The 25,027-nt window shown below is 38.7% G+C and overlaps 1 protein-coding gene across 1 annotated transcript in view; it reads right to left on the bottom strand.

The window, feature by feature from the left end:
- Phex (phosphate regulating endopeptidase homolog X-linked) overlaps positions 1-25,027 on the bottom strand; it is a 214,012-nt gene that overhangs the window by 47,115 nt on the left and 141,870 nt on the right. The window contains exons 13-14 of the mRNA XM_041642476.1: positions 21,548-21,625; positions 9,823-9,926 (exon numbers count right to left, since the gene is read on the bottom strand). Of these exons, the coding sequence (XP_041498410.1) occupies positions 9,823-9,926; positions 21,548-21,625 (182 nt within the window). The remainder of the gene's footprint in view (positions 1-9,822; positions 9,927-21,547; positions 21,626-25,027) is intronic.

Here is a 25,027-nt window from a genome sequence, read left to right as displayed (position 1 = left end):
TAGGACAGAGACACAGTTAAAAGGAATATAATACCAAGCTGTGAGCATCTGAGAGGAACACACTGATACTCTGATTTCCTTTGAGCACCTCATATAAATAAATATCAGGCTAAAATTTCACGTTTCACTAGTCAACCCTTAAAGGTAGTTAGGGAGTATGAAATGACAAAGAAAATCACTGGATATATGGTACATTCCTACCATAAGCTACAGGTAATATTACTCTCATTCAGTGTTATACAGAATGTTTTTGCAAACAAAATTTCAGGACAAGATTGTAATTTGTGTAGATGTTTAATGTGGTTTTTGCAAAGTTTTTTTTTTTCGAGAGTTAGAGACAAGAACCAAGACATGTTTTGTCACAGTAGAATGAGAGGGAGTTAATAAGGGAGCTGGCTTAGAATCATCTGTCAAAAAAGAGGATCCTGAGGGAAAGAAATTACTTTTGACTCAAGCCAAGCAGTAAAGTAAATCATCTATTTTTTAAGCAAACTGATGAAGTGACAATTCTGAGAACCAATCCCTAAATATGTACCTTCAGGGATGACCGCCCAATTAATTTCATTCTTGCTGACATTTCCCATTGCCTTAGAAACTTCTTAATGCATATTAGTGCAGCTAAAATGGATTTCATGAGAAAAAAAAAGACGATAAAGGGTATTTATCTCCCAGCCCCACAAAGAAGCAAAATGTTATTTCAGAGCTTTTTGGAACGAGAATCATGATGTGCTCTGTTCAAAGTAAACTAGTACAGAGGAGCTACTCCAACATCCTCCTCACTCGATTGACTCATGAATTTTCAGAACTAAAAGATGTCAATTAAAGTCCATGGGCTTCACAAAGCTAAAATTCCCTGCAATGTTTAAAATGGACCAGACAGACATTTCCTTTAAAAGAAAAATTGACAGCCATGGAAACAGGACCTTAAACTTCATAACATTCTTTTCTCTGAAATAGACATATAAATATACATTACAAGTATTACTCTGCTATTTATTCTTAAATAATGTTTCCCAAACATTGATCAAGTTACTACCTTTGTGAAGCAGAACAGATAGAGCACTGTGTGTGTGTCTACAGGGCTGGGGAAAATGCAGCTGTACTTGACACACACACACACACACACACACACACACAACACACACATTTTCTTATTATTCCCTAAATTATAAAGTGTACCAACAGTTTACAGTGTGTTAGTGTGATAATTTGAATGATATGCCCCCCATAAGTCTCAGGTATTCGAATACACGGTCTTCATTGATGGCTATTTGAGTAGGTTAGGAGGTGTGCTCTTGCTGGAGGAAGTATATCATCAGGGGCCAGCTTTGAGGTTTCATAAGACTTATACCATTTCAAATTAGCTCTCTTTGCTTCCCATTTGCTTAAGATGTGAACTCTCATTTCTGCTTCAGCAAATAGAACTGCTACTTGTGGCCAGGCTGCCCTGTCACAGTGGACTCTTATTCCTCTGTAACCATAAGCCTTGGTCATAGTGTTTTAGCACAGCAATAGAAAAAATGCAATTAAGACTATTAGGCATTTTACATAAAGATGATTCAACTTACATAAATAGAAGTACAGGTTACATGCAAAGACTGCACCATTTTGTATAAGACACTTAAGTGTCCTCACATTTTGTTGTCTTCCAGATGTCCGAGATCCAATGCCTCATGAATATAGGGAAATTCATGGCAGTTATTTTCATTGACAAGGGTGAGGGTGGAACTATACAAATTAATGTCACCAAGAATTTTCCCAAGGTATGAATAAAATGTTGTTAAGACTTGTTAAGACCTAGATGACTCCACATAGGAGCCTTACCCTCTCTGAAGAGTGGATAGGGGTGACAGGAAGTGGGGGTAGTGGGAGGAGGGGAGGGAGGAGGAAATATGGTTGACATATAAAATGAATTTAAAAACTTAAAAAAATAATAGCTAAGACCATCAGAATCTGACAGCTCATCAGTATTTTAGGATAATATTAAAGATGGTCCATTTAGTAATTTTTCTACTAGTAACCTAAACCTTGCCACATGACCAAATAAATAACATTTTGAAATTGAAAAATAAAGCTGGCAGCGTCTCCAATATAGAGATGGCTCAGCTAGCAAAGTGCTTGCTTTGTAAGTATGAGTATTTAAGTTTAGATTTCCAATATCCATGTAAAAAGCCAGACATGGCGGCACACATCTACAATCCCAGCAGTGTGGAGATAGGAAGATATCTGGGCTTGCTATCCAGCTGTTCTAACTGCCAGGTTCAGTAAAATACTCTGTCACAAGATAGATAGGTAGGTAGGTAGATAGATAGATAGATAGATAGATAGATAGATAGATAGATAGATGTAGATTGATAGACAGGAGACAGGGTGGGAAGCTATGGGTGAAGATACCCATCATTTGATTCTGGACTCCATACACACAGGTACACCTACAAACACATGTATCTCTCTCTCTCTCTCTCTCTCTCTCTCTCTCTCTCTCTCTCTCACACACACACACACACACACACACACAAAGAATTTTTAAAGTTTGAATTAAAGGTCCCTTCTGCATAGCATTTAACCTTTCCACCCAACCAGATCTCCCACATCCTTCCCTAGGGTTTAGCTCTTGGAGTCCCACTGTCCCTTCCCATACATGCCTTCTCTTCAATCTGTCCAGATCTAGTTCAGTTCCCATGTCCAGTGTCCTGGCTTTGTCTGGCCATCAGTGCCTGTGGAGTAACCAACTTCTAAACTTCCTACAGGACCTGTCCTACGTTCCATCACCCACAGATCTTTTCTGCACAATATCCACACTCTCCACTCACCCAGATCTCCCACATTCTTCTACAGGGTCTAGTCTGGTGGGTCTACCTGATCTTCCCATCCACACATGGTCGCCAACACACCAGAACTACCCTTGAGTCCCATATTCAGTGCCATAACCTAGCCTGGATTCAACTGCCTGCACCACAAATGATGCCTAAGCTCCTGCCACGGCCCTCCCTACTTGTCCCCACAACCCACTGGCCCCTTCCATGCTCCACTGAACCTTTCAATACAGACAGATAGATCTACCTCCACACTCAAAGTTTGAACCAGCACATACATCTTTGCATACAAGACCAGTACCCTCTGTCTACCTGACATCATTCTGTTCAAGCCATTACCAACATCTAGAAGCAAACCACCTATGCACCTACCTTCTACCTCAACCTGCTCAGTCAATAACAGACCCAAAACTAAGAAACCAGTCCACATTACCAGATATCATTGTAAAAGTGCCAACAATATGGAAAATCAAGCCAGTATCTTCCCCTCAAAATATACCAGTCTTATAGAAATTCTCGACTTTGAGAATTAACTAGATGAACCCCAAGACATAGAGTTTAAAAGAATAATCATAACCTCCATCAAATAATTCAAGAAATTGAAAGAAGGTAAAAAGACACAGTTTACTGATATTAAGAAAAAATCAAAGAAGAATAAACACTTGAGCGATGCCCAAGAAAACACAAAGAGAAGGCTAACGGAAATAATGAAGAAAATCCAAGATTTGAGACTGGAATCCAATCAGAAGATAGAAACATTGCAGACAAGATAAAATGGTAATGAAACTGAAGAACTCAGTAACTCAACTAGGAAACTCACTGGCAAGCCTTACAGGTAGAATGAATAAAACGGATGACAGAATATCAGGACTTGAAGATAGAGTAGAAGATCTAGACCATCTAGACCAAATAAGCAAGGAATATTTAGAAAATTAACACACAAGAAATGTGGTACACCATGAAAAAATACCTTAAAATTATAAGCAAAAATGACAGGGAAGATTCCCAAGTCAATGGCATTGAACAAAATTCAGCAAGATCATAGAAGAAAATTTCCTAAGACTAAGGAAAGACACACCCATAGGATAAAAAAAACACACAGAGCACCAAGTAGACGATACCTGAAAAGAAGATATTCAAAGCATGGCATAGTTAAAACACTAACTATACAAAACAAAGAAAGTGTATTGAAAGCTGCAAGAAAACAAATACAAGTTACAAATGGAGAAAAACCCACCAAAATAACAGCCAATTTCTCAACAAAAATTTTGAAAGCCAGAAGAATATGGAGAAATATGTTCCAAGTCCAAAAAGATGATGGCAGCCAGCCTAGACTAATATTCCCAGCAAAATTATCCACCATATCTGAATGAGAATGAAACATGATTCGGGATATAAACAACCTTAAATTTTTATAGTAAATAAAACATACCTAAAGAAAATACAGAAAGCAAAATTTTAGGTTGAAGAAAGAAATGAGCATGATAGAGACTGTGGAACAAAATAAAAAGCCATAATTATTAAAATACAAAGTACCACTGAGAACACAGAGAATATGAAAAATCAACAATATAATGACTACAATTAACACATGTATTTCAATAATAACTTTAAATGTCAATGGCCTCTATTCTGTAATTAAAAGACAGAGACTGACTGAATGGATAAAGAAACAAAATCCATCTACTTACTGTCTACAAGAAACACACCTTAACTTTAAAAGGATGAACAAAAATACTCTAATCAAATGGAACCAGGAAGCAATAAGACATCATTATCTTAATATCTGCCAAAAAAAGACTTCAAACTAAAAGTAATTCAAAGAGATTTTTTTTAAAAGACAGTTTATTATAAGGGAAACAGTTAACCAAGAAAACATTGCTATCCTAAATATATATGTACCAAACTCAGGCGTGTACAATTTCATTAAAATTATCTATTACTGGAATTAAAGACATAGATAAACATCAATCCATTAATAGTAGGTGATTTCAACACCCTAATTTGAACAATAAGTAAGTCATCTGAAGAAAAATAAACAAAGAAACTTCAGAACTAATTGGTTTCATACATCAAAATAAGTATAGTCTTTATCCCTTTTTCATCAAGAAAACTTTGTAAAAGATGAAGAACACTACAGAAAATCAGAACCAATCAAAATGCAGAGTTGTGGAACCCAATCACAATGTATACATCTATGACATGCTTCCTACACCTGAGCTCAGGGAACACTGCAGAAGAGGAGACAGAAAGATTATGGGAACGAGGGGATTGGGTAGTTTGCTGTAAGTCTGTGCCTCCTAGTACAGAAACTAAAATCTCATCAACACGACTGCCTAAACATGACCTGAACATGGATTGGGTAGTTTGCTGTAAGTCTGTGCCTCCTATTACAGAAACTAAAATCTCATCAACACGACTGCCTAAACATGACCTGAACATGGCCTGAACCAGGACGACACCAAACATGCCAAGGTGAAAGGGGAAAAGACCATGAGGCCTCAACCTGCACAAATAACTATAGGCAGCTAAGGAATGATAACAGTTTTAGGCAGAAATAAGTCTTTCCCAGAGGAGAGCACACCAATTGGTTATTCAATACCAAACGGTCAGCCCTGAAAACATCCATACAAGTAATATACAAAGTGAGTAGGTTATATTCAAGAATATAGATGTATATTCGTATACATGTATGTATGTAACAACAATTCATGAAAAAGAGAGCAGGAATTTTAAAGAGAACAAGGGCAGGAATGTGGTAGGACTTGGAGTGGGAAAATGATGTAATTATATTATAATTTCAAATATAAAAATTTTTTTAAAAGTTTGAACAGTTATTAATTAGATTTAAAAGGTCAGGATGACTTGCCTAGACCTATGATTATGCTACTACATGAAGATAGTCATAGAGATATTGAAAATTCTTTGCTGAAGTCACCAGCTTTGAGTCATCAGATTTTACAGCCTTAAATCTAGAATGCTTATGAATAATTTAGATTGAGAATGGAATGGAATAGACAAGCTGAAAATTAGTATGAGAAGAGTGAGAGCCAAGGACAGTGGAGTAATTGGTTATAGATTATCATCTGCGATTAGCAAGGAGTTGTAAAACCAGCTGTCATTTTCCTTTGTACTTTTGACTAAAGTCAGGAATACATAAAGGACTGGTTAAGCTTTAGGCTTCCTCCTTAAAGTTAACAACTGAAAAAACAATTGTACATCTGTATTCCATGGAAGTCTGCCAGACAGAGTCAAGACTGGGCATATAAGAACATCAAAAGGAGATGGTGATATCCACAGCTTGAAGGAAGAAAGGATACAAGGGTCTAGTGTTTCTGGAAACCAGAAGAAAGAAGGGTGTTGAACAGAAACAAAGAGTCCAAGATGGTATAAAGAATCTTACTGACAGGCCTAGAGAGATGGCTCTGTGGTTAAGAGCACCAGCTGCTCTTCCAGAGGTCCAGAGTTCAATTCCCAGTAACCATATGGTGGCTCACAACCATCTGTAATGAGATCTGCACCCTCTTCTGGCGTATGGGCATCCAGGCCGGCAAAATGTTGTATATATAATAATAAGTAAATCTTAAAAAAAATCCCACTGAAATCATGGAAACTAGGCTATTGACAAATTTTTAAAGCTAGCCCTAGAATCTTCATCTGGTGATGGATAGAGATAGAGACAGGGACCCACACTGGAGCACTGGACTGAGCTCCCAAGGTCCCAAGGAGGAGCAGAAGGAGGGAGAACATGAGCAAAGAATTCGGGACCACGAGGCGTGCATCCACCCACTGAGACAGTGGAGCTGATCTACGGGGAGCTCACCAAGGCCAGCTGGACTGTGACCGAAAAAGCATGGGATAAAACCGGACTCTCTGAACATGGCGAACAATGAGGGCTGATGAGACACCAAGGACAATGGCAGGGGGTTTTGATCCTACTTAATGTGCTGGCTTTGTGGGAGCCTAGCCAGTTTGGATGTTCACCTTCCTAGATATGGACGGAGGGGGAGGACCTAGGACTTAACACAGGGCAGGGAACCCGGACTGCTCTGTGGACTGGAGAGGGAGGGGGAGAGGAGTGGGGGGAGGGGTAGAAGGGTGGGAGGAGGGGGAGAAGGGTGGGAGGAGGGGGAGAAGGGTGGGAGAAGGGGAAGGGAAATGGGAGGCTGGGAGTAGGTGGAAACTTGTTTTTTTGTTTATGATATTTTTTTCTTCTTCTTTTCGCAATAAAAAAAAAGAAAGAAAAAGAAAATTCCGGAGGGAAAAAAATAAAATAAAAAATAAAATAAAATAAAAAAAGCTAGCCCACCGACTCAGCTTTTGGGGGATGATAGCACAAATAAAGCTGAAAATTCCTTTTCAAAGGAGTCAAGCAAAAAAAAAAAACTGGACACAATAGTCAACAAGCATCCAATTTAGGTCTCTGACAATTAGCCAAAAAATGAGCAATAAACTGAAAAACCTTCAATCTGAAGAGACTGCTAGAACTGGGGAATAAATAGAGCAGAGTTAGGTGGGCATGTTCCTGGGACTACTCCTGACCCTCCCTCCCTGTGCAATAGGAAATTCACTTTCTCCAAGAAAGGGCCAGCTGAAAATGCAGCTCTCTCAGCTAAAATATGGCAAGCTTTATACAGAAAAAGAAGAAGAAGCAGAAGAAGAAGAAGAAGAAGAAGAAGAAGAAGAAGAAGAAGGAGAAGGAGAAGGAGAAGGAGAAGGAGAAGGAGAAGGAGAAGAAGAAGAAGAAGAAGAAGAAGAAGAAGAAGAAGAAGAAGAAGGAAAATCCAGTCAGAAATTTCAAAGAGGAGATCCTGAAACTGGGAAATGAACCATGATGATAACAATACTAGGTCTGGAGTGTGGGAGACCACAGAAAGCCTGTTGTTAGAAAGCAAACCCCAAGGAAGCCAGAGATATGCCTGACTTTGAAAGCACTTGAACTACTCAAAGGCTGGAGCACTAGGTCTGCCCTGTCTCTTGTCTGCGCATGAGCTTGTATGCATTGGGATAATCACCAATAAGTAAATCTAAAAAATAAAATAAAGGGCTGAAGCCTAGACACAGGAATATACAGTCATATATGTCCAGAGAGACACATTCCACAGTGTCTACAGCAAATATACAGGAAAAATCTCAGAAAAGTAAATTATCATCCAAACTTGATACATTATATTATCTAAAATGTCCTTTTTCAACAACAACAAAAAAAAAACTACAGGAAAGAAAAATGGGACGAGGATGAATCATTAGAAAATTACTCTTAGTTAATTCAGATAATAGATTTAGGAAGGATTTGAAAGTGGCCATTAGAATGTGCTTCAGAGAATTAAGCTATATTCAAAGAATTAATAGTAAGATGGTAACAATGACTACAAATAAATAACAGAAATAGAAAATGATTTTTAAAATAAACTGCAGTTGAGAGCATAAAAATAGAAATTGTCTGATCTAAATAACATTTTTGAAACACTGGAAAAGTGAACTACAGCAAAAGTTTTGTAAAATAAGGATAGAGTATCTATACCTCCCAGAACTGGCATGATGAAATCAATTAAGAACTGTAAAGCATATAGTGGGGAGATGGTCAACGGGTCAGAGCACTTCTTATTAAAGATGCATGGCCCGAATTCAGATCCCTAGCACCAGCATGAAAGTCAGGCCACACATGCCGGCAACCCACCATTGGGGAGGGGCAAACAGGTGGGTCCCAGAAGCTTACCAGCTAGCCAGCCAGCTGCTAAAGAAATAGTGGTAAATTCAATGAAAGACATGTCTCAAAAACTAAGGTGGGTTTGGGTGCTCACCTTCCTAGACCTGGATGGAAGGGGGAGGACCTTGGACTTCCCACAGGGCAGGGAACCCTGACTGCTCTTTGGACTTGAGAGGGAGGGGGAGAGGAGTGGGGGGAAGGGGAGAGGAGTGGGAGGCGGAGGCGGGGAGGAGGCAGAAATTTTTAATAATAATAATAAAAAAAATTTAAAAAAACTAAGGTGGGTAATGGTAGAGGAAGCTCTCTGATGTCCTTCTCTGGTCTCCTTGGGAATATGCATAAGCACAAATGCTAAACACACATACACACACACAAGCGCGCACACACACACATACCATGCAGATACACACATAAATTCAAAAGCACCTCTTATAATAATGTAAATGCACAGCAACTGTCACCAGCTTTCACCATCATCAACACTATTAAGATCAACAATGTTTTCTTTCCTAAAGGAAGATGCAGTGGCTAGCTTAACATGGGTTGAAAAGTTTGTAAGGATATTTTCTTATCTGCTGATAGGAAAAAGATAAATAATTCATAACTGTTACTGGATCAAAATGATAGTTAGTTTTCAGTTCTCTGACATGGACTACCTCAGTGAGTGAGCATCTTTTAGTTCAGTTTCTCAACCTTCCTGTTGTTGCAACCCTATAAAACAGTAACCCCCAGCCATAACTCTATTCCTTGCTACCTCATAACTGTAATATTGCTACTGTTACTAATCATAATGTAAATATCTGTGTTTTCTGATAGTCTTAGATGACCCCTGTGAAGAGTCATTAGACCCCTGGGGGTTGTGACCCACAGCTTAAGAACCACTATTCCAGTTGCTTCTTAATTATACAAACTCTTCTACATTTCTAATCATACTAAAGTGTTTGTTCTTCAAGCTCTTCAAACGTTTCTGCCTGCATATGAAAATGCAGAGAAATGTATGTAGAAATATTATCTATATACGTATTTATAACTACAGCTAGAAAGAGCTTCAATGTTTGCCTCCTAATGAGAATTCTGATATGTGTTGATGCTGAGACTGGGAGGTCTGTAATAGATGAAAGATCTGTACCGTGTAATATTAGAAAAGAGAACTGGAAATCCATGACACAAATTTTGCTAAAACAAAATAACTGTCAAGCTGGCTACTCTGAGTTGAGGAGAATTACAGAGTTTAATGTAAAGAGATTCCACTTCCCACCAATGTATTTATCAATTTCACTTTTTTGAAATACTCACTCTGTTTTGGGAACAGCTTTTCTGAGCCAGTAGAAATCAGACTGGGCTAAATATTTGCGGGTTTGCAGCACATTGCCAAAGTAGTCCGATTCTGAAAATTTCATCTGCATAAAACAAACCACATCATTATTGTTCAAAATGCAGATAAGAGACGATTTAAAAATAGACTTCAGCCCACCGAGGAGCAATGAGAAGAGAAGCTAGGGCCCTCAGAACATCACTCAGCCATAACTCAGGGCTCACAAAGCCATGAAATTTAATCTCAGTAATTTTCTTTTAACATAAAAAGCTCAAAAATCAATATGGTCATTTCTGGATCACAGGGAAGAAAACAAGAGAAGCTTCAGTTGTTTACTGTGTTCTGTTTACTTTATAATTGAAAATCCCACTTTACCCTTTGCTAAACATATCATCTTAGAGCTGAAATTTCGTGGCTCACGAGTTCTTGATCCTTTCTAAAATGTGTGCTTTATTTATTTGTCACATGAGATTCTTCTAATCACATTCTGGGTATTCATCTGAAACCTCATTTAGCTTATAGATGATGATTTAGTCAAATGCTAAAATCCAATTTACGGTAATTGGCATTTGTTCATAAAGGAAAAATGGAAGTAATTTACAGACCTATTTTCTGCCCTGAGTACAATGGAGTCACCCAAATAATTTAATTATTATCAAGATTTATCTATTAACATGAAAAAAGGCTCTAATTGCTAAAAACCAAAATTACAGAGGCAAATCACAGATTATAGACTGCATGGAACTACAGGAAATTAAGGACTCACAACAATGTTGTCTGCAAGATAATGGGTTATCTAGTTCCTTTCTACTGCATTGCATCTGAAGCTGGCGCTGCTTCACCCACGTATAATAGTGATGCTTGTATTACAATAAAAGCAAGAGTTTGTAGTGGTCTTGAAAACTTGACTTCTGAAATCTCTTACTGGCATAAGAAGTTGAAATGTAAAAGAGATATGTAATTCCATTAATAAGAAAAACATATGAGTAAGTAAACAACCAAGAGTAAATTCTTTTTTTTAAAAGTGCTCATTATTTTTTTTTACTGGGCTATTATAATTGCACAAAAGAGTAGGATTCACTGGCATTATCTTACACGTATATAAGGTATTTTGATCATATTTTCTCATCTTACTACCAATACTTATTTCTCTCCCCTCTTTTCCTTCTATGTTTGTTCTTCCCACATTTCAATAAAAGAAAGCACATCAGGTTTGGCTTAACCAAATCCTTAACATGGTCCTCTCTAGACCCTTTTACTAATACACTGTCCTTCTACTGACGACCTATTGTGCAGTGCTAAGGACATAAGGAGAAGGCTGAATTCACAAAAGGACATTGAAGTGCAAATGTATATTTTTTCAAAAAAATCTTATAATTTATATAATGTACCTTGGTCATATCTATCCACTACTTCCTCCCTTAAGTTCGCTCAATTACTTTGACATATTTTCCATCTTCCTCCCAACTTCATTTATTCTTTTTTTAACCCACTAAGTTCAATAACTGCTGACCATATGTCTATTGTGTGGTCATCAGTTGGGAGCCTCATCTTTAACTGGACACAATGCTGACTAAACACCAGCACAATTCCAATTCTTTAAAAAGACTGAAAAGGAAACATTCTAAAGTTACTCAATTAAAAAAAAACTTAACTGAATTTAAAACCCAAATGTAATTTCTTAGTAGCTATTAGTCTTTTGATAACTTTAAACCACATTCTTTATTACTTTTTGTATGTATTGTGTGTGCCTGGGAGTGTGTAGGTCTATGTGTGCACCACATGTATGCAGATCCCACAAAGGCAGCAGAGGGCTCCAGATCCCTTGGGACTGGAGTTACAGGCAGTTATGATTCACCCAATGTGGGTGCTGGAAACCAAACCCAGGTCATCTGCAAGAACAGCAAATGCTCTTGACTGCTGAATCGAAACCAACAGCGAGTGATCATGTATGAAACTCACAAGCATTGGATTATAAACATAAATGTACGTATTCAATATGATGGTGAGCACTTTAACATGGAAGATGGTTGTTGGCCAATATCTAGTCACATTTAGCTGATTCCAAACATTGTGTCTTAGAATAAATAAATCTTAATGAATCATGCTAACAATATTCAATTCTCAGAGGGAGAGGCAAAACTATTAAGCCAGGGACAAAACACACTGAGAACAATGGGAATGAAAATATGGATTACTGACAAAAGTGTCGTTCTGCTTGGCCAAAAAAAAAAAAAATGAAGGCAGTGGCTTTAAATTGTCCCTTCTTGAAACTACTTAGGCAGGGGAGGCAGGGTTGATAAAGAAAGCACAGCATGGTTGCATAATTGGAAGCAATACAGAAGGCTAAATGAATGCTCTGTGGGCATGAATGTGAAATCGTCTCAAAACCAAGGTGAATAATGCAAGTCATACGTATGAGAGAATTTAAGGTTTTCATGGGAAAATACCAGAAGGTGGGAAGGTTGTGGGAGGAGATGGGGAACTGAAATATATTGTATCATGATTGAAATGTATTTCATGTAAAAATTAAATTAAAAATGTATACTAAAGACACTTCTCAGTGTGTCTTTATGCACACGCTTATGTAGCAAAAGCTTGTATAAAAAAAAACTAAATTCAAGATAATTTTTATATTTTGAAGGAGCTATACATGAAAAAAGGAAATTAAATCAGAAAACATTATACAGAGAACTTAAAATGCACCTATATTTTGATTGAACATTTGTGTATATGCCAGACAGTGGAACACACCTTTCATCCATGTACCTAGAATGCTCAAGCCAAAGGATTACTTGAGCCTAGAACTATAAGGCCAACCAGGGCAACACAATAGGACTATCCCCATCTCTCTAAAATAATAATAAAGTAAGATATGTGTATACATGTATAAAGTGGTAATATCTGTTGAAGATTAATCCTTAGCATATTTTACATAATGTACCAATGTCAGAAATGTTCCATAATACAAACACTAGAATTGGTTCTATTGTAAGATAGATGTTCTTTTAGCCTAAAACAAGATTAAAAAGCATGTTTTAGAAATTAATTTTAGCTCACAATCCTAAGACATCTCTGGGCCATAGGGATATATCTGGGCCAACAGGACATATCTTTTACAAACATATCAGAATGTGATTATAACTATTATGACTAGTAGAAAATTCAGATATGTTCTTTATTTCAGAAAACTAAGAAATTCTGCAGAGAAATATCCTTAACAAATATTATCTATTTTTGTCATATCAATGGAGTCAGTTTTTTTTCATTAGATGAGCTTGCTAACGTCAGTATTTTTCAGTTACATATACAAAGCCAAAGGTTGACATCTAAATTAGTTCAGAGACTTGAGAGAGAAAACTATTCCCTAACTTCCTGAAGAAGATGGCAAACTGTGTGAGCGGCTGCATACACCTGTAATTACAGCATCCCAATAGGAGGACTGGGACTTATAAGCCTATATAATGTATATAGTGGAACCCCCCGGAAATGGAAAGAAGGGTTCAAGTCTAAACATATAGTAAGCAAAGCTACTATACCCATGAAAAGGAGCAAATGACAAGTGGAGTAGAACTCAAGATCACAACAATTTCACCACCATAACTTATCTACCTTTAAAATAGTAATTTTGTACTGTTTCAGTTCCTAAACTAAGAATATCTATCACTTCTTAAACAGGCTCAATTGATCTACTCCACTAATTTAATAGAACCACAAGTAATGGAATTTTTTCATATACATAAAATATATGTGATATATAATTCATAAAAACACATCTTGTGTGCTTTTTTTTTCCTTTGAGACAAGTGTTTGAGTGTAGATAGTGGACCATCATTAGTATTGTCACCCAATGGGCATAAACTAGAGAGTGTAGAATAAGATAAGGCTACACAGTCTAAAAAATTTGGCTTTTCATTTAGTGTCACCTTCTTTGGCCCTAATAGGAAAACCCAAATATTCAACAGAGAGAGAGAGAGAGAGAGAGAGAGAGAGAGAGAGAGAGAGAGCAACAAAGAGGAGAAGGTAAGAATTGGTTCTTGTGTGGAAGCAGTAACCGAGTCCTAATGCACCCTTCTTGGTACAATACTATATAGCTGCTAAAACAACATTGATAAACATTTATGGGAGACAGTGACAACACAGAAGGTTAACTGTTAAGGAAAGTTAAAAACTTATGTGCTGACATGAATGACAGCTGTAGAGAAATGGGAAGAAACAACATCTCTAACAGAAGTATTATGTTGAAGTACCACTATTGTGGGTGCTTTTTGTTCCTTTCCTCTGTCTCCAAAATGTTCTGCCCTCTGACACTTTGATAATTTAATACCTTTCAAAAACCGTATTTATGAGAAAAACTTGAAGTCCAGCAACAATTGGGAAAGTTTTGTTTCTTGTACCAACAGAAGCAAAAATGAATATGCACATATACTCTTAACAATTTTTAAAGCTCTACAAGGGACAGATCGGGTCAAACACCGCTTGTTCTTTCAATTACTAAAAGAAATCTAAGTCAAGTTGATAATGACTTTCAATAAATTCCATTTTTACCTTTCAATTGAGTAACCTTTGTGGAGATAGTTTGGGTTCTCATGTCATTTTGTTGGAACATCTGCTAGGATTACAAAATTCATGGATCCTAGATTTCTTTTCTTGGAGATGCTACCCTAAAGTACCAATTGCCACAGATGAAGTGGAAGAATAAAGTTGTCACTGCCTTCCTCTCCTCTACTCAACTTAGGTGAAGGATGTACAAAGCAGATATAACAAGGAAATGTGTTCAGCTGCTTTGTAGAAGAAGTAAAGCTATGTTTATAAGATACTGCATATACCAAGAGCAGTAGAGAGCTCCTATTTAACTCAAATCTTTTTTAAGGATGCTCAGAGACATACCCAAATACCTGTAAGATTTTATGTTAGGTACCCAAAGAAATTTCTATATGCTTAATGAAATCCACAATTTGAATTTCCATTTTCCCTTATTTAAATAATAGAGCAATATACAAGAGACATGTGCTTAGGTGAATGAGAGGTCGTGCACACACACATGCACACACAGTGAGAATTTGCTTATCTATACACATATATACAGGGTATGCTCAAAATGTTTAACCATCCACACATATAAAATACCATAGAAATTTCCCACAAGTAGCCATGTAATGGTGACCAAGAGCCTCAATCAACACACCATAACCACATGCCCTACCTCTATGCTAAGGTGAGAGAACGGTACTCAAGCCTGCTCTGGCCAGTAGAACACTCCAGATGGAATCTACTATATGAGAGATAAGGTGAGGAGAAGAGGGGAGGGGAGGAGAGGGGAGGAAAAGGGAAGGAAGAGAAGAGGAACAGAGTGGAGGGGAGAGGAAAGGAGAGGAGAGGCAAGACAAGACGAGACTAGACAAGACAGAGGAGAAGACACCCTAGCTAGAGCAGACAAAAGCTTGAAGTTCTTAATTTCCAGTTTACTTCAACTTTCTTTTTTCCCCCACCTCCCAACCTATTTCCTCTGACTGACATACCCAGTGTAAGTTTTTTGATCTTTTCAAAACTGGTAAAAGCCCACTTTCCAGTCTATTTCCATTAAGCATCAATGACGTAGAATGTATATTTTATATAGCTAATTTGAACACTGACACTCACTTTCCCCTCACAGCCGAACCACCAGGCTTTCCTGCATACTGATATCATTTCAAATTAACAGTAGTTCATTTTTTACAGCTTTTAACAAAGACTACAGAAAAACAGTTTTTCAGAAGTGCATTGCACAGTATCTCAATTTACCGTGTCATGCTCAGAGGGAAAGAATATTCTCTGGTTCGGTTTCACATTTGCCTCTCGAATCTTTTCATTTCTTTTTAGCTCCATATGAGCTCAACCATAGTTTGCACCCTTTCTCCCTGACCTCCATCTGACCCATCTCCTAATCGCTCTTCTCTTCCCTTTTGTGCCTGATGAATCATATCTTTACGTGGGTCAAACTTAGCAAGCTGCTTTTCATTTCCAACAACCTCTTACACCCAGAGCTCGCACTAGTATAAACTGCTCATAGGCTCTCTAGTAGTCCTTATCTACGTGTTTATTAAAATTGAGAACACAGTACCATTGTGTATTCATGAGAGTTCAGTCATTTTTCTATTAACCTCCGTGGCAAGGTTTACAATCACATCATGCCTTAGCATCTTTTCTGGTTGGGCTTTATTCATTTTTCTCTATCAGTTTCTGAACACAAATGGGTTTTTACGTTGTGTATTTTGACTTTTTTTCACGTTGGCTTTTTAAACTTTTTGAAATGCTTAGGTATAATTTCAATCTGTTCTGGCAATAAGTCAGATGAAAACCATTTCTTCACAAGAGTGCTTTAAAAGCTTGGTACCTGGTGGCTGCAATTGAGCCCCTGGAGAAATGTATCCTGTTTGATATCTGTTTTATTTTCACAAAAGATACTGCATTCTGTGAAGCCTGAAGTCTGGGACTCTCAATTTGGACAGCAGCAGACTGCCAACAAAACCTGATCAACTAAGGATTTCAAGCAAGCTCTGGATGCTACCTGATTGGATTATGGCTTGGGACAGTTCCATTTATATAGCCTTTTAAATCAATTTTAGGCACCTGGATACTGCATGCATTAATTCATCATGACTTTGGCTTTTTCAGACCAGAAAAAAACCACCACTGTCATAAGTACAAATTGAAGATATCATTGCTAATGCTTATGTTTGTGTTTATGTGCCAGTGCAGGCTTTGAACATGTTATTTGATCCTTATGACAATCCTGTATGGAAAAGATTACTATCATTCATTTTGCAGATAATGAAATTGAGGAACAGGAAGATACATAATCTGCTTCGGGTCCCACAGTAGTAATAGAAAGCATGTGAATTTTACTTTAAGCATTCCTGGGTTCATGCTCATAACCATTAACCTCCCGTATCCTGATTTAGGATACTCACCAACCACACAGAATTATGCAGGTAAGTAACCAGGATCTCCTCCTAGAGTACTTTGTACCCCAGAGATGGTATTCTTAGTAGCAGCAGTTCTCATTTTGACCCACAGAAATATCTTTTCAAAATGTTAGGCATATGGGTATTTGGCCTACATGTATGTATGTGCACCTTGTGTGTGCCCATGCCAAAGGAAGCCAGAAGAGCATGTCAAATCTCTTGGAATTGAGCTACAGAATTTTGTGACCCACCACATGGGTGAGGGATTAGAAACCAATCCTCTGAAAGAGCAGCCAGTGTCCTTAACCACCAAGCCATCTTTCCAGCCCCCATAACATTACTTTTTATAGGGATCCTACTATGTGTCAGACATTGAGCTACGTAGGTGCTTTTAAATTCATACAATCTCATCTTCTCAGATCCTTCCCATCAAAGCTCAGGGAACCCCATGAAAGAAGAGGCGAAAAGAGTATAAGATGGGGCAAAGGGCACCAAAAGAACAGGGACCTCTAAATCAACATCATCAGTGAAGGGTACTAGCCCACTCATGTGGCTCTGGCAGGCTTTGCCTTTCTCTCCCATTCCCTCTACCTTCCTAAAACCCATTAAAAATTGGGTTCCTAAAGCTAGCCACCGAAGTCTGTTCCCTTATTTGGCCACTTCTTCCTCCTGAGGCTGACTACCAATGTCCAGCAATCAGAAGGCCCTTTGGCTCACCTAATTAACGTTTCCAATTAAAATTAAACACCTCATCCTAACACAGAGTTTACAAACTGCATTTGTCTGTGTGCCACATCTGTCTCCTCTATCCAGAGGTAGTCCTTTGTACCTCTGGGACAAATGCCCCTTCCCTTTCTTCCTCATCTCCTATTTCCTTTGCCACTGCACCCCAGCCCATTCTAACAGAGACCTCCCCTTCTTCTCCTCTTAAAAATTACACCTGCAAGGTCATCTGCTGCTCTTTTGCTGCCTGAGCCAGAAAGCAGCCACTTTAACTTTTCTTCCACACCTAATAAAGGATCTCACTGTGAAAGCAGGTTGTAGTCTGTGCCTAATCCGGAGCCTGGGAGGAAGCTCCCACAGTTCAGGAGGGGGTCTCTTTCAAACAAAGCTCCTGCGAACTCACAGAGACTGAAGAAGAGGCATAGGGCCCACACAGACCTGCACCAGGCCCCATGTGCTCATATTAAAGCTTCCAGTTTAGTGTTTTTGTGCGATTCCTGAGTGTGTGGATGAGTGGGTCTCATAATTGTGCCTTCTCTTGGGTTCTTTTACTTCTGTTAATTTATCTTATCTTTTAAAAATTAAGGAATAAAAACATATATCTCAATAAAAATGATTTAAAAAAATAAACAAACTTCTGGGGATTAAAAAAATGAAGTAATGAACAAACGAAAACTTAACAACTAGAGTAAACTACAGAACTGTCATTTATACCTGCTGGGACCGGGGAGATCAGGTTTCTCTAATGGAGAGACACTGGGTATATCAATCACTTCAGGGTAGATCCCATTCTCAAGAGTAGTTGACCAAGATATAATGGACACCACAGGTTTTTTGTGTATTTACTTTTGGTTTTGGCCCTTTTTTTTCTTTATGGGTGCTGTTTTATTGTTTTCTTGTTTTTTGGAGTGTATTGGGTTCCTGTTTGGTTTTTTGAGAAAGAACTTAAAGTTGGATGGGAGGGAGATGGTATGGACAGACTTGGGAGAAGGGAAGAATATGATCACAATGTATTTAAATTTAAAAATTACATACATTAAAGAAATACCCAAATAGCCAATGGGAACATAGGTAAAGTCTGTACAAGGTTAAATGATGTTAACCTCTAGACAACATTTCGTTCATCCACCCTCAATAAATACCCCCCACCAAGTCTCCCAAATGGACTCCTCTGTCCTACCAGCACAGCTTCCTGATCAGATAGATGTCCCTGAGATCCCCTTTGATCTGTCCTGTCACCTGGTTACCCTGTCCTCTTAGGAGACAAGCCCCGCCCACTCTCCCCTTCCTCTGAGGCAAGTGGATCTTCTGCCTCTTTTTCCAGCCAGAGCTTTCTCTAGCTTCCCATCCCTCCTCTGAAGAGATGGCTGCTGCCTCTCTCTCTCTCTCCCTCTCCCTCTTCCCATTCCCTTCTATAACCCACTAAATAAACTCTATACCCAAACTCTCTCTGCATGGCATTTCTGTTTGTCTCTCACCTACCTCGGTCTCCCACCTGCCAAGGGGACCTGTCACGGCCTTGGGTCACCCACCAACCCCCCCCCCACAGGCCTCTGGTCCACCATGGTCTCCCACCTGCTGCTGCCAGGCTTGAGACACCCACTGCTTTAGAGAATAACACCCTTCTTTGACTGAAGTCAGTGCTTTCTGATCCCCTACTGTAGCCCTGGATCCAATACTCTATGTGGGCACTGAAAAGATCACCCAAATTTTTTCACTCCTCACATCCTTTGCTCCAAGATCTTCGTAATTCATTGACTTCATAGGATCAGGAAAGACAGGGATAACAACATAGTGTACATTTCAGTGCCAAGTATTTCAACATTTCATTATCATAATAATAAAATGTTCAGAATTGGGACTGGAGAGATGGCTCAGTGGTTAAGAGCACTGGCTGTTCTTCCAGAGAACCTGGGTTCAATTCCCAACACCCACATGGCAGCTCACAACTGTAACTCCAGTTCTAGGGCATCTGACACCATCATATAGACATACATGCAGGCAAAACACCAATGCACATAAAAATGAAAATAAAGTTTTAAAAAATGTTCAGAACCATTAAAATAGTATAGAAGATAAACTGTTAAGTAAGATGTTAGCACAACTATTTTCTTCTGGAGCAGTATCATCAATTTGGGGGAGGCCAGATTTTGAAGACAAATGTAGAAAGACTCACCCCCCCAATGAAGGCACAATGTTTTTATTACCTAGAAAATAATTTAGAATCATGAACACCAATAATATTGCATCAGGCTGTTTCAATGCATTCTATTGTGGTGATTTGAAAGAAAATGGTCCCCAAAGGAATTGGCATTATTATTAGAAGGTTTGACCTTTTTGGAGTAGGTGTTGGAGGAAGTGTGTCACTATGGGGGCAGGCTTTGAGGTCTCAGTGTGACAACCAGTAAGTCTCCTGCTCCTGCAAGATATAAGACACTCAGCTATTTCTTCAGCACCATGCCTGCCTGTATGTGGCCATGCTCCCCGCCATGATTGATTGAGCATCTGAACTGTAAGCAAGCCACCACAATTAAATGCTTTCATTATAAGAGTCGCCATGGTCATGGTGTCTCTTCACAACAATAAAAACCCTAACTAAGACATCTATTATCTTCAAATCACTGAGATCTTTCAAAAGTTCTCCAAATACTTATATATTACAAAAATTTTTTAATGAGAAGTAAGCATTTATTTCCATGTTTCTTGAATTAAGCTGGGTGAATATTTTTATAACTTCTACACTTACTTTCATTTTTGACATGCAATAAGTGGTATGAAATACTCGTTCTTTTAATGCTATTTTAACTATTGACATCTAATGGATACAAACAGAATGTGAGGTGACTTTCTTCCACACTAGCTCTGAGATATGATAAATGCTATTTCCTTCTGAACATGAAGTTAATATCAAACCTGTTCAAAAGCATCAGATCACACCTAGGGGAAAATGTGAGTAGAAAGTGTTCAATTTAATCAGCACAAGTAACACCTTCTTGATGACTGAAATAAAGAAACTTTTAAATTCAGGCTTCATCTCACATGTAAAGGGTCTTATAAAATTCTGATAGTCAATCACAAAGCTAGCACTATTTACAGATAGGCCAAATGCCAAACCACAGGTTTAACAAAAATCTAGACCTATGAGCCATAGTTATGAAAAGTATTTCAAGACTACTGTTTAAAGGAAGGTCCAGTGCTTGAGCTAGAGAGATGGCTCAGGGGTTAAGAACACTAAGCTTCTCTTCTAGACAACCTGGGTTTGATTCTCAACACCCACATTGAGTGGCTCATAACCATCTGTAACTCCAGTTCTAGGAGATACAATGCCCTCTTCTGGTCTCTGTGGCCAGACACACATGCAGATGAAACACCCATGCACATAAAATACATATATTTTTAAAAAACAAGAAATTTCAGTGAATTGTGAAAGCAGGGCTTTTCTGGGAAGGAGAAAAGGTCTTCTGAACTATTTATTGGAACAGAAATAGCAGTAGTCATCATTAGAAAGGGCTATAATGAAAAATATGGATCTCAAAACACTAGAATAAAAAAGAATTATTACCATTCCTCATCAGTAACTTACTGCCAATATACGGTCCAATGTACGATAAATTACAGAGTCATACATACATGCACTTAATTTGCCAAACCAGTCATAAAGTTTAATGAAGTTAACTCTCAACAGGCAGATTTATGTCCATCCATTTAATATGGATGAAGAAAATAAAAAATATTTAGCAACAAATGTGACGCATTCACCATTAGAACACATCCACTAATTGTAAGACACTCAATTTGGTGAATTATTTCCATTTGCTTTACGATGTCCACTCAGCTCTCTGACACTTCCTGTATTTGGAATCTGCACTAAATCTTGAGATAGGCCTGGCAAACTCAGGCTCATATATAGCCAAGGAATTAATCAAAAGTTGGTACTTTCTGGCACCACCAGGTTTAATTGCTTGGACTTGGGTTAGTTAATAGGCACAAGGCCAGTAAAACCTGCCAAGAAAAATACAGCAAATTTAGCACTTACTGCCTTGAGGTCTTCATTAACATGAGTATCATTCATTATAAATTCTGGATAGCCAACTTTTGCCAAAACAGCTCTTGCCTATAAAAAGAAAAATGAGAGATATGATGTCAGAGTTTCCTCACTTAAATCATCAGTAATCACTGATTATAGGGGTTCAGACTTCATCTGAAAACTCCATTGACTGAATGTCTTCTATATGCAAGGCACTGTAAATGATAAAACAAAAGACTTACCACCCATCCACAATGCGCTGCAAATGCAGCGAGTATAGCATAGACAATAAAAGATCGTGAGCATAGCTGACAAACGCGAATGTCTGAAACACATTTTCAAAATCTATAGCAAGAAAACAAGTTCTTTAAAGAACCTGAGCTGGGTGGTGGTGGCGCACGGGAGGCAGGGGCAGGAGGATCTCTGTGAGTTCGAGGCCAGCCTGGTCTACAGAGCAAGTTCCAGGAGAGGCTCTAAAGCTACAGAGAACCCCTGTCTCAATTCCCCCTAAAAAGAACCTAAAATTTTGTTTCTCATATATACATGTGCAGCAGGTATGTAAAAGGGAATATTTCAATATCACTAATCACAAGGGAAATGCAAATTGAAACCACAATGAAATATTATTCCAATGTGCTTAGCTGGCAATTATAAAGAAGAGTTAGTAGGGATCTGAAGAACTAAAGAATACTTACCTGCCACTGTGGAAAACAGACTGCTCAAAAACTAAAACCAGTATTACTGTGAGATCCAGCAATTCCTCTACTGGGTGAAGCCATAGATAATAGGTACCCTTCTCTCCAAATGAAATCAGTATATCAAAGAGCCATCTGGACTCCCATGATCATAGCAGCACTATGTGTAGCAACCAAGAAACAAAGATGACCTACTGACTGATGTGTGTAGACAAAGCGTAGTGTAGGTAAACACATACAACAATGGGATAATATTCAGCTACTACAACAGGGTGATAAAATCGGGGATCATTGTGGTAACTGAGATAACCTAGACCCAGAAAGACAAGAACCACGGAAAGAATAGAGGAGCACATGGTAAAACGGAGCTGTGAAATGACCTGCGGCTGCAATGCTCAGAAGCCCACATTGATCCACGAGGTCAGTTGAGTGTGTCGATTTTTCATGTTTTCACCACCCAAAGTGATAAATACATAAGGTATTGTATATGCCGATGAATTTCTATTAGCCATTTTACAATGTATACTGATGTCAAAACATCCTGGTGTAATTCATGAATATGTACAAAGTGATCCTATAATACATTAATATGAAAAACAGGTAGATAGGAAATTCATGGATTATTCATGGAAACTCCCACTGCCATGCTAACAAGTCTTTTTATTGTTGTTGTGGTTTTTCAGATAAGTGAGGGTTAAATATTTCCAAGGGGAGTGAAAAGAGATGAGTCATGCATCAGGATGATGATCCTTGCAGCTCTGTGAGTGATGGCCAGAACACCAGAAAGATCAGAGGCAGGAGGTCCAGAATAATTTAAGACACATCACATCATAGTCATCCGCTTGATCGACAGAGGTACTAATGATGACCTTCTTTGTTTTGCAGCATGCAGGGAATAGATAAAGGGAAAATCAGTGTGAGCGCCAGTCTAGAGCAACAACTGGCAAACTGTGGCCTAAGGACCAATTTCAGGCCACTTCTACCTGTTTTCATAAAGGAAATTATGCTGGAACACAGCCATACTCATTCATTTACCTATTATCTATAACTGCATCTGTGCTGCAGCTTCTGAGCTGAGTCACTGAAACAAAAACCCTGGGGCCCACAAAGTCGCAAATATTTGAGCTAGGCCTTTGGAAGAAAGCTTGCCAGCCTTGTTCTAGAGACAATTTGCAGCTTCCTGTGAAGCCCTCCCCACCATGTTATTCAGTTTCAGAAGCTAATTCTCCTTCTCCCAGCAGTCATTAGTTACTCTAGATCTTTGTCTAGGGGCGGAACAATTCTTTTCCCTTCCACATTAACATGTCCATTGATAATACCATAGTTCCGGTCTTGTTCCTACAGCCATTTCTAGAGTCTTATCTTCTCTAATTGCCAGCACCAGAAAATCTGAAGGCCCATGTATAATCACAGCTCATTCTGGGCTGTTGATCTCCCTTCTGTCATTTGGAGCGCTCCCTCCTTACAGGCAACTCTCAGACAATGATTGACTGTGGCGGGATCATGAGAGCCCAGCATCTTCACTTCAGTTCAGAACAAGCTCAAAGGTATAATTTACACTAGCAGGTTGCTCACAGGATCAGACTGCTTCCACACTGGCTTCTGAAATCACATTCTCCCCTCAGCTCTTTCCCATCTTGGTCTAGTTTCTCCCATTCTGCTGCTGTTTTCGCCTGCAAATATTTGCTAAATGAATCATGTAAATGTGAATCTGTATTTCCAGGTCTACCTTCGGATGAGCCAACAAAAGACCCAGCCAGCTGATGTAGGAGGGTCATCTGTCTATGTGTTACTTTCATTGGTTAATAAAGAAACTGCCTTGGCATTTGATAGGACAGCAGCTTAGATAGGCAGAGTAGACAGAACATAATGTTGGGAAGAAGGGAAGTGAGTCAGAAGCCATGACTCTCCGACCTGAGACAGATGTAGGCTAGAATCTTTCCCGGTAAGCCACCATCTCGTGGTGCTACACAGATTATTAGATATGGGTTAGTCAAAATGTGAGAGTTAGCCAAGAAGAAGCTGAAACTAATGGGCCAGGCAGTGTTTAAATGAATGCAGTTTCCATGTAATTATTTTGGGTAAAGCTAGCCGGTGGCCGGGAGCTGGGTGGTGGGAAGTGGCCGGCAGCTCCTTCTACAGGTAGCCCTGACCCATTAGCGGTATCCCAGCAAAGCCTCAATGCAAAACCACTGACCTCCCATGCTGCTCTGGCTAATGGCATTTCTTCTCTCGTCCCTTCCAAATGACCGCATTCAAGAAATAAATAAAGTGAGATAGTATGTCTCCCTTATCATTTTTTAGATAGAAGAAATATTAAATATCATCAGAAACTTCCAACTCAAGATTTAGGATTTTAGAAGTGCCGCAGGACACAGCTCTAATGGGTTTTGCTGTGCCAGGGACTAGCATAGAGAACAGATCAAATTCTGCCTTCAAAAGCCTGCGAACTACACTAAAAGCTTAATATGATAACAGGACATCACAATTCTCCCAAGACCACAAAACAATATGTCACATGTCTATAGGCTTCCTCTTTCTGAAACTACTTCCTTTCCTAGTTGTAGCTAATTTCTCAGTATAACTTAGTGGCTCGTCACAAGTCACATGCATCATTTTAACAAAGAACTGTAGGTGGTTCTTTTCAGCACAAACACACACCCAAAAATCTACACGATGAGCTGAGTCATGCACAACTGTTTGCAGAACACTGGCTTTCCCAATGTGCACCAGTGAATTCTGCACTCTTTTTCCAGACTGCACACTCTGGGAGCTCACTGAACTACAGTTTCAC

This window comes from Microtus oregoni, unplaced genomic scaffold (assembly GCF_018167655.1).
Source record: "Microtus oregoni isolate MIOR12 unplaced genomic scaffold, Mior012 000074F_ref0000038, whole genome shotgun sequence".
NCBI lineage: Eukaryota > Metazoa > Chordata > Mammalia > Rodentia > Cricetidae > Microtus > Microtus oregoni.
The sequence above is the reverse complement of the archived record's forward strand: the minus strand, read 5'-3'. Positions and strand labels throughout refer to the sequence as shown.